The 11963-nt window shown below is 42.6% G+C and overlaps 1 protein-coding gene across 1 annotated transcript; it reads left to right on the forward strand.

Moving 5' to 3' along the window:
- Nucleotides 1–440: 440 nt before the first annotated feature.
- On the forward strand, nucleotides 441–6920 carry sh2d7 (SH2 domain containing 7; the record flags this gene model as incomplete). The annotated part of the gene is made up of 5 exons (XM_070439570.1): nucleotides 441–616; nucleotides 1950–2039; nucleotides 5147–5429; nucleotides 5837–6034; nucleotides 6285–6920. Coding segments are annotated over exons 1-5 (1383 nt in total), but the record flags the coding sequence as incomplete, so codon positions are not given.
- Nucleotides 6921–11963: the final 5043 nt, after the last annotated feature.

Below are 11963 nucleotides of genomic sequence, written 5' to 3' on the forward strand. Positions count from 1 at the left end.
TAGTCTATGCTTGGGTTAGGATTAGGTTAACATTAGGTTTATGCTTGGGTTAGGATTAGGTTAACATAGGTCTATGCTTGGGTTAGGATTAGGTTAACATTAGGTTTATGCTTGGGTTAGGATTAGGTTACACATTAGGTCTATGCTTGGGTTAGGATTAGGTTAACATTAGGTTTATGCTTGGGTTAGGATTAGGTTAACATTAGGTATATGCTTAGGTTAGGATTAGGTTAACATTAGGTGTATGCTTGGGTTAGGATTAGGTTAACATTAGGTATATGCTTGAGTTAGGATTAGGTAACATTAGGTCTATGCTTTGGTTAGGATTAGGTTAAACATTAGGTCTATGCTTGGGTTAGGGTTAGGTTATCTCTGCTCATTGTTCTCATCTGTGCTGACTGCTGTCCTGCTTGGTGGGGTGTGGATAGGACCGGGTCAGGATGGACCAGAGCCTGCCAGCGGTGGAGTCCCAGCAGGACCAGGGGACAGAGGGGAGTCTGCGGACAGGGTGCAGGCACAGAGAGATGGCCCTGAAGTGGTTCATGGAGACTCAAGCTCCTCTCATCCTCCATGAGGAAAATGTCCCCTCCTGGTTCGAAGGATTCATCACCAGAAGGTAAGTACTTCTACATACAGGTCTATTGAGAGATTGATTGGATTGGAGATTGATTGGCATGTCTGTTTTTGTGCAGTGCATGCCAGCATGGCGACAGTGTTGTTAGGGGGTGACTCACAGCATAATTCCTTTTCAAGCAACTGGAAGGATTTATGATTTATATTTTAATTTGGAATAACGAACTTCGAACTCTATTAAATGAGCAAAGATGCATTAATTTCCTTTCCAGTGTTTTCTTGAATTATCGCTACCTTCTGTTTGTGATTTTTCAGTCATTGTGTTTGTGAGATGTAGATATCAATAATATCTCCTATACATATCAATAATACCTCCTATAGCCTATCAATAATACCTCCCATATCAATAATACCTCCCATATCAATAATACCTCCCATATCAATATTACCTCCCATAACATATCAATAATACCTCCATATCAATAATACCTCCCATTATCAATAATACTCCCTATAACATATAATAATATCTCCCTATACATATCAATTTACCTCCCTATAACATATCAATAATACCTCCCATATCAATAATACTCCCATATCAATAATACCTCCCTATAACATATCAATAATACCTCCCATATCAATAATACCTCCCATATCAATAATACCTCCCATATCAATAATACCTCCCTATAACATATCAATAATACCTCCCTATAACATATCAATAATACCTCCCTATGACATATCAATAATACCTCCCTATAACATATCAATAATACCTCCCATATCAATAATACCTCCCATATCAATAATACCTCCCTATAACATATCAATAATATCTCCTATAACATATCAATAATACCTCCCATATCAATAATACCTCCCATATCAAATAATACCTCCCTATAACATATCAATAATACCTCCCATATATCAAATAATACCTCCCATATCAATAATACCTCCCATATAACATATCAATAATACCTCCCTATAACATATCAATAATACCTCCCTATACCATAATCAATAATACCTCCCATATCAATAATACTCCCTATCAAATAATACCTCCATATCAATAATACCTCCTATAACATATCAATATTACCTCCCATAAACAATATCAATAATACCTCCCTATAACATATCAATAATACCTCCCATATCAATAATACCTCCATATCAATAATACCTCCTATAACATATCAAGCATATCAATAATACCTCCCATATCAATAATACCTCCCTATAACATATCAATAATACTCCCTATCCCTATAACATATCAATAATACCTTTATGAGGGTTAAGGGATATTTTTTTACATTGGTTGATATAGCTTTTTAATGCTTTTAATGCTTCTGTAGAGATGCTGAGGAGATGCTGAGAAACAAGGACCTGGGCTGTTTCCTGGTCCGACTAAGTGACAAAGCCATGGGATACATCCTGTCATACAGGTCCGTTCTGGTTGTCGTTCTTCTATGGTAGATAACAGAGATACCAGTGGAGATAACAGAGTTATGGCACAGCGGTCTAAGGGACTGCACCTCAGTGCTAAGGGGCTGTATCACAACCGGCCGTGATCGGGAGTCCCATAGGGCAGCGCACAATTGGCCCAGCATCGTCAGGGTTAGGGGAGGGTTTGGCCAGGGAAGGCCGTCATTGTAAATAAGAATTTGTTCTTTAAAAAACAGTGAAGACACCAGTGGAAATAACATAGATAACAGTGGAGATACCAGGGGATATAACATAAATAACAGTGGAGATACCAGGGGATATAACATAAATAACAGTGGCAATATTAATGGAGATAACAAAGGTACCAGTGGAGATAAAATAGATAACAGTTGAGATAACATGGAGATAACAGTGGAGATAACATAGATAACAGTTGAGATAACATGGAGATAACAGTGGAAATAACATAGATAACAGTTGAGATAACATGGAGATAACAGTGGAGATATTTATTTGTATTTATTTATTTAACCTTTATTTAACAGTGGAGATAACATAGATAACAGTGGAGATAACGGTGGATATAACATAGATAACTGTGGTGATAACATAGATAACTGTGGTGATAACATAGATAACTGTGGTGATAACATAGATAACATAGATACTGTGGAGACAACCGTGGAGATAACAGTGGGGATAACAATGGAGATACAAGTGGAGATAACATAGATAACTGTTGAGATAACATAGATAACATCGGAGATAACACAAATAACAGTGAATATAACATAGAAAACAGTGGATATAACATACCAGTGGAGATACCATAGGTAACAGTGGAGAGAAATAGATAACAGTGGAGACAACAGTGGAAATAACAGTGGAGATAACATACCAGTGGAGATAACATAGATACCAGTGGAGATAACATAGATAACAGTGGAGATAAAGTGGTGATAACAGTGGAGATAATACATATAACAGTGCGGAAAACATAGATAACAGAAGAGATAAACATAGATAAGTGTTGAGCTAGCACACCAGTGGAGATAACATAGATAACAGTGAAGATAATGTAGTTAACAGTGGAGATAACAGTGGAGATAACATAGATAATAGTGGAGATAACATGGATAAAATGTTAAATAACAGTGGAGATACCATAGATAACAGTAGAGATAACAATGGAGATAACATATGTAATAGTGGAGATAACAGTGGAGATAACAGTGGAGATAAAATATATGACAGTGGAGATAGCACAGATAACAGTATAGATAACAGTGGAGATAACATAGATAACAGTCAAGATAACATAGATAGCTGTGGAGATAACATAGATAACAGTCAAGATAACATAGATAGCTGTGGAGATAGCATAGATAAGAGTGGAGATAACAGTGATGATAACATAGATAATAGAGGAGATAACAGTGGAGATTGCATAGATAACAGTGGAGATAACATAGATAACAGTGGATATAACAGCAGAGATAACATATATAAAAGTGGTGATAACAGTGTAGATAACCGTGTAGATACCATAGATAACAGTAGAGATAACAATGGAGATAACGTAGATAACAGTGAGATAACATAGATAAACGTTGTGATAGCAGTGTAGATACCATAGATAACAGTGTAGATAACATATATAACAGTGGAGATAACATTGATAACAGTGGAGATAWCATAGATAGCTGTGGAGATAGCATAGATAAGAGAGATAACAGTGGAGATAACATTGATAACAGTGGAGATAACATAGATAGCTGTGGGGATAGCATAGACAAGAGAGATAACAGTGGAGATAACATTGATAACGGTGGAGATAACATATATAGCTGTGGAGATAGCATAGATAAGAGAGATAACAGTGGAGACAAAAAAAACATATTTTTTTATTTAACCTTTATTTAACCAGGTAGGCCAGTTGAGAACAAGTTCTCATTTACAACTGCGACCTGGCCAAGATAAAGCAAAGCAGTGCRACAAAAACAACAACACAGAGTTACACATGGGATGAACAAACGTACAGTCAATAACACAATAGAATATCTGTATACAGTGTGTTCAAATGTAGAAGATTATGGAGGTAAGGCAATAAATAGGCCATAGTGGCGAAATAATTACAATTTAACAATTAACACTGGAGTGATAGATGTGCAGATGAGGATGTGGAAGTAGAAATACTGGKGTGCAAAAGAGCAGAAAAAAAACAAAACAAAACTAATATGGGGTTGAGGTAGGTAGTTGGTTGGATGGGCTATTTACAGATGGGCTGTGTACAGCTGCAGCGATCGGTAAGCTGCTCTGACAGCCGATGCTTGAAGTTAGAGAGGGAGATATAAGTCTCCAACTTCAGTGATTTTTGCAATTCGTTCCAGTCATTGGCAGCAGAGAACTGGAAGGAAAGGCGGCCAAAGGAAGTGTTGGCTTTGGGGATGACCAGTGAAATATACCTGCTGGAGCGCGTGCTACGGGTGGGTGTTGCTATGGTGACCAGTGAGCTGAGATAAGGCGGGGCTTTACCTAGCAAAGACTTGTAGATGACCTGGAGCCAGTGGGTTTGGCGACGAATATGTAGCGAGGACCAGCCAACGAGAGCATACAGGTCGCAATGGTGGGTAGTATATGGGGCTTTAGTGACAAAACTGATGGCACTGTGATAGACTGCATCCAATTTGCTGAGTAGAGTATTGGAGGCTGTTTTGTAAATGACATTGCCGAAGTCAAGGATTGGCACATATATACCAGTGGAGATAACATAGATAATAGTGGAGATAACATAGAAAACAGTGGAGATAATTGTGGCAATAACATAGATAACAGTGAAGATAACATAGATAACAGTGGAGATAACAATGGCGATAACAATGATGATAACAGTGGAGATAACATAGATAACAGTGGAGATAACATAGATAATAGTGGAGATAACATAGAAAACAGTGGAGATAACTGTGGCAATAACATGGATAACAGCGGAGATAAGAATGGAGATAACATAGATAACAGTGGAGATAACAATGGAGATGACAGTGGACCACAGTAGAACACAGCAGCATACCCCGGACTTACCAGTGTTATTGTTGTCTTCCAGAGGCCGTGATCGATGCAGACACTTTGTAATCAACCAGAGTAAGTCAGGCCAGTTCATAGTGTCTGGAGACACAGAGGAGCATGAGACCCTGGGAGAACTGATTGAACACTACAAGACCAGCCCTATAGAGCCCTTCAGAGAGTACCTGACCTGTTCCTGTCTAGAGGTGAGGAGAGACTTTGTCTCTAGCCTGGCCCAGACCAGAYGTTTAACCCTTCAGAGAGTACCTGACCTGCTCCTGTCTAAAGGTGAGGAGAGACCCTCTCTAGCCTGGCCCAGACCAGTTGTTTAACCCTTCAGAGAATACCTGACCTGTTCCTGTCTAGAGGTGAAGAGAGACCCTCTCTAGCCTGGCCCAGACCAGTTGTTTAACCCTTCAGAGAGTACCTGACCTGTTCCTGTCTAGAGGTGAAGAGAGACCCTCTCTAGCCTGGTCTATTTGTGCTGTCTTGCCAGCTTCACAGATCTGGGACCAAGTTACACAATCTTTACGTTATCATTTGAATTCAAGAAGGTATTCATGAAGGCATTTTGTAAGATAGTGTGTGTCTAACTGGTTCAAGAACGTATCTTGTCAGTTATAATGGTAGTGTTTACAGAATACAGTATTTCAGTAAATACATCTTGTCAGCTATAATGGTGGTGTGCACTGTACCTGTTAGTAAAACTGATGATGTCATGTTCATTCAGTCTTCCAGAGGAGAAGTCTATGACATCATCAAAGTCAACCTCAGAGAGAAGCCGGGGGTCAGTGTGAGAGCTGTGAGGAGCCTGTGGGATGCACAGAGTGACCAGCAGGGTGACTGGACCAGGGCTAGTCCTAGTGACCACGCCGGGGAGCATGCTCCTCCTCCCACACTGCCTCCCAAAAGCAGCAGGAAACCAGAGGTAAGTGTAGAAATAATATGTTTATTCGACGTACGATTGTAAGGCAACCCGCTGTAATATGATTGTGAGTTTGCTCATGAAAATGTTCACACACAAACTACAGTCCAATTGCATCTGGTTTCTTGTATCGTACAACACTACAGCTTTATAGGGGGGTTGGTAGAACATTCAACTAACAGATGTCAAGTCAAAGGGCCTCTTTGTAAAACGCAGGTGTAACCAAATCACTTCCTCATGTCTCTCTAACCAGGAAGTGCCAACTGTACCTAGAGTACCACCTGTGCCTAGAAGGGCCGGTCCTTTGAAGAGCAGTTCCCTGGATGACCACCAGGGTAGTGCTCAGAGAAGGGTGTTGTATGCCCAGCTGGAGAAGCACAAGGCCATGAATCCCCAACCCAGGAGCCTGGAGGGTCTACCCAGAGCTCCAGAAGGAAGGGCTGAAGGCCTGGGTCCTGTAGCCCAACATCAGACCCCTCCTCAGAGGGGGGGCATCCCCAGTGGTAGACCTGGAGCCCCAGGCCCAGACACAGTCTACTCAGAGCTATTCAGCCTGCAGGACTGCAAGAGCAAGTCTCTGCCTCTCCTGGACCTGGATCCTGACTCAGAGGAGGGGGCCAATAACTCCTACAGGCTGAGTGCACCTTCTTTCACCCCCCCAAGCCTCTCTCCCAACCCCACCAAACGGACCACTAGCCCCTCCCTTCTGGACCAGAGCTACCCATCCGGAACTTCCCTTCTGGACCAGAGGTACCACAAGGATACTTCCAAGAGACCTCCCATAATCAGCCACAGTCTGGAACATCTATGTAACAGCCCCATACCTGCCCTCGTGTATCAACTGGCAGGTAGACCCAGGGACCAGGAAGGACCCATGGCATCATTCATGACATCATCACCACAGGAAGAGGAAGAGGTAGCTAACAGTCTGTACGCTGAGGTCCCTTGTGAGCCGGTCCTCCATCTCCTAATGGACGACACCTACGAACACATTCCAGAGTTCGGACTGAAAGGACCAGCCAGACCTTATGAACACATACCAGAGTTAGGACTGAAAGGATCAGCCAGACCTTATGAACACATACCAGAGTTAGGACTGAAAGGATCAGACAGACCTTATGAACACATACCAGAGTTAGGACTGACAGGATCAGCCAGACCTTCTGCTAACAACCACACCTATGAGTCAGTGGGGGAGCTCAAGTCCAAACACACCACCTCTTCTTGGGGTATAAAGGTGGGTACCACATCCAGACATGTCCATGGTAATGGTAGTGACAGTCATACACTGCCTGATCTGATTCGAATGTGATGTCTGATGTTCCAGCTGTATAATGACTGACTGTTCCTCAGCTGTATAATGACTGACTGTTCCTCCATCTCTATAATGACTGACTGTTCCTCAGCTGTATAATGACTGACTGTTCCTCCAGCTGTATAATGACTGACTGTTCCTCCAGCTGTATAATGACTGACTGTTCCTCAGCTGTATAATGACTGACTGTTCCTCCAATCTCTATAATGACTGGCTGTTCATCAGCTTATAAAGACTGACTGTTCCTCCAGCTGTATAATGACTGACTGTTCCTCCAGCTGTATATGACTGATGACTCCTCCATTCTCTATAATGACTGACTGTTCCTCCAGCTGTATAATGACTGACTGTTCCTCAGCTGTATAATGACTGACTGTTCCTCAGCTGTATAATGACGACTGTTCCTCCAGCTGTATGAATGACCTGACTGACTGTTCCTCCATCTCTATAATGACTGGCTCTTCTTCCAGCTGATAATGACTGACTGTTCCTCAGCTGTATAATGACTGACGTTTCCTCCAGCTGTATGATGACTGACTGACTGTTCCTCCATCTCTATAATGACTGACTGTTCCTCCAGCTGTATAATGACTGACTGTTCCTCCATCTCTATAATGACTGGCTGTTCTTCCAGCTGTATAATGACTGACTGTTCCCCATCTCTATAATGGACTGACTGTTCATCCAGCTGTATAAAGACTGACTGTTCCTCCAGCTGTATAATGACTGACTGTTCCTCCAGCTGTATAATGACTGACTTTCCTCCAGCTGTATAATGACTGGCTGTCCTCCAGCTGTATAATGACTGACTGTTTCCTCCAGCTGTATAATGACTGCTGTCCTCCAGCTGTATAATGACTGACGTTTCCTCCAGCTGTATAATGACTGACTGTTTCCTCCAGCTGTATAATGAATGGCTGTTCCTCAACTGTATAATGACTTACTGTTTTTCTTTCTGCATGATGAGACATGGAGATGGCTGTTCCCTGAGAGACAGAAGAATAATGGAGAAGCAACCCACCAACCCAACTACTGGACACCACAGTGTACTATCCCACCAACCCAACACTACTGGACACCACAGTGTACATATCCCATCAACCCAACACTACTGGACACCCACAGTGTACTATCCCACCAACCCAACACTACTGGCACCCACAGTGTACTATCCCATCACCCAACACTACTGGACACCACAGTGTACTATCCCACCAAACCAACACTACTGGACACCACATGTACATCCCACCAACCCAACACTACTGGACACCACAGTGTACTATCCCATCAACCCAACACTACGGACACCACAGTGTACTATCCCACCAACCAACACTACTGGACACCACAGTGTACTATCCCATCAACCCACACTATGGACACCACAGTGTACTATCCCATCAACCCCAACACTACTGGACACCACACGTGTACTATCCCATCAAACCCAACACTACTGGACAGTGTACTATCCATCAACCCAACACTACTGGACACCACAGATTCTATCCATCAACCCAACACTACTGACACCACATGTACTATCCCACCAACCCAACACTACTGGACACCACAGTGTACTATCCCACCAACCAACACTACTGGACACCACAGTTACTATCCACCAACCCCAACACTACTGGACACCCACAGTGTACTATCCCACCAACCCAACACTACTGGACACCACAGCTTAGCTTCCCACCAACCTAACACTGGACACCACAGTGTACCTATCCCACCAACCCAACACTACTGGACACCACAGTGTACATCCCACCAACCCAACACTACTGGACACCACAGTGTACTATCCCACAACCCAACACTACTGACACCACATGTACTATCCCACCAACCCAAACACTACTGGACACCCACAGTGTACTATCCCACCAACCCAACACTACTGGACACCACAGTGTACTATCCCATCAATCCAACACTACTGGACACCACAAGTGTACTATCCCACCAACCAACACTACTGGACACCACAGTGTACTATCCCACCAAACCCAACACTACTGGACACCACAGTGTACTATCCCACCAACCCAACACTACTGGACACCACAGCGTACTATCCCACCAACCCAAACTACTGGACACCACAGTGTACTATCCCACCAACCCAACACTACTGGACACCACAGTGTATATCCCACCAACCCAACACTACTGGACACCACAGTGTACTATCCACCAAACCCAACACTACTGGACACCCACAGTTACTATCCCACCAACCCAACACTACTGGACACCACAGTGTACTATCCCACCAACCCAACACTACTGGACACCACAGTGTACTATCCCACCAACCCAACACTACAACACACTACACAAATTATTATTTATACTTTTGCAGGGTGTCATTCAAACTGAACTTTTTGCCATTTATGAGCTGTCTCACAATCAATTAAAGTACTGGGCACTATGCAGGTTGATAACATCAAAGTTATTTTAATGTTATTTATTTAACAATATGTATTTTCTCTACTTTATATTTTGCACGAGCGTGGCTGGGTCTTTTTTATAAACTACAAAGTAATGAATAATAATTTGCCTTTGTTTTCATGTGAATACATTCAGATATAAAGGGGAACATAGATACATTCACATATAAAGGGGAACATAGATACATTCACATATAATTTATGAGTTGAATCAAAACCTGTTTATTAAGGGGGAGTATAGATGCATTATATCATATACCATTTAATGATTGAATTACACATTAACCTTTATTTTTACTATTTTCTACATTGTAAAAAACTACGAAATAACACATATGGAATCATGTAGTAACCAAAAAAATGTTAAACAAATCTAAATATATTTTACATTTGAGATTCTTCAAAGTAGCCATCCTTTGCCTTGACGACAGCTTTGCACTCTCTTGGCATTCTCTTAATCCAGCTTCACCTGGAATAATTGGGTTGAGGTCGGGTTATTGTGGAGGCCAAGTCATTTGATGCAGCACTCCATCACTCACCATCTTGGTCAAATAGCCCTTACACAGCCTGGAGGTGTGTTGGGTCATTGTCCTGTTGAAAAACAAGTGATAGTCCAACTAAGCATTTCATTCACTGGTTTAGCACACTCCGCCAACCCGGATGTCCTAGCCGTGTCTGAATCCTGGCTTAGGAAGGCCACCAAAAATCCAGAAATGTTCATCCCCAACTACAACATTTTCCGACAAGATAGAACTGCCAAAGGGGGCGGAGTTGCGATCTACTGCAGAGATAGCCTGCAGAGTTCTGTCTTACTATCCAGGTCTGTGGCCAAACAATTCAAGCTTCTACTTTTAAAAATCCACCTTTCCAGAAACAAGTCTCTCACCGTTGCCGCATGTTATAGACCACCATCTTCCCCCAGCTGTGCCCTGGACACCATATGTGAATTGATTGCCCCTCAATGTGACCTACACTAGGATATGCTTAACACCCCGGCCGTCCTATAATCTAAACTAGATGCCCTCAATCTCACACAAATTATCAAGGAACCTACCAGGTATAACCCTAAATCCGTAACCATGGGTACCCTCTTAGATATCATCCTGACTAACTTGCCCTCTAAATACACCTCTGCTGTCTTCAACCAGGATCAGCGATCACTGCCTCATTGCCTACATCCGTAATGGGTCCGCGGTCAAATTACCACCTCTCATCACTGACAAACGCTCCCTAAAACACTTCAGTGAGCAGGCCTTTCTAATCGACCTGGCCCGGGTATCCTGGAAGGATATTGACCTCATTCCGTCAGTAGAGGATGACTGGTTGCTCTTTAAAAGTGCTTTCCTCATCATCTTAAATAAGCATGCCCCATTCAAAAAATGTAGAACTAAGAACAGATGTAGTCCTTGGTTCACCCCAGACTTGACTGCCCTTGACCAGTATTAGCATCGAATAGCCCCCGCGATATGCAACTTTTCAGGGAAGTCAGGAACCAATATACACAGGCAGTTAGGAAAGCTGAGGCTAGCTTTTTCAAACAGAAATTTGCATCCTGTAGCATAAATTAACAAAAGTTTTGGGACACTGTAAAGTCCATGGAGAATAAGAGCACCTCCTCCCAGCTGCCAACTGCACTGAGGCTAGGAAACACTGTCACCACTGATAAATCTACAATAATCGCTAATTTCAATAAGCATTTTTCTACGGCTGGCCATGCTTTCCACCTAGCTACTCCTACACGGGCCAACAGCTCTGCACCCCTGCAGCAACTTGCCCAAGCCTCCCCCATTTATCCTTCACCCAAATCCAGACCCCTACAAATCAGCCGGGCTAGACAATCTGGATCCTCTATTTCTAAAATTATCCACCAAAATAGTTGCAACCCCTATTACTAGCCTGTTCAACCTCTCTTTCGTATCGTCTTAGATCCACAAAGATTGGAAAGCTGCCGCAGTCATCCCCCTCTTCAAAGGGGGAGACACTCTAGACCCAAACTGTTATAGACCTATATCCATCTTGCCCTGCCTTTCTAAAATCTTTGAAAGCCAAGTTAACAAGCAGATCACCGACCATTTCGAATCCCACCGTACCTTCTCCACTATGCAATCTGGTTTTCGAGCTGGTCATGGGTGCACCTCAGCCACGCTCAAGG

This window comes from Salvelinus sp. IW2-2015, unplaced genomic scaffold, assembly GCF_002910315.2.
Source record: "Salvelinus sp. IW2-2015 unplaced genomic scaffold, ASM291031v2 Un_scaffold1777, whole genome shotgun sequence".
Taxonomy (NCBI): domain Eukaryota; kingdom Metazoa; phylum Chordata; class Actinopteri; order Salmoniformes; family Salmonidae; genus Salvelinus; species Salvelinus sp. IW2-2015.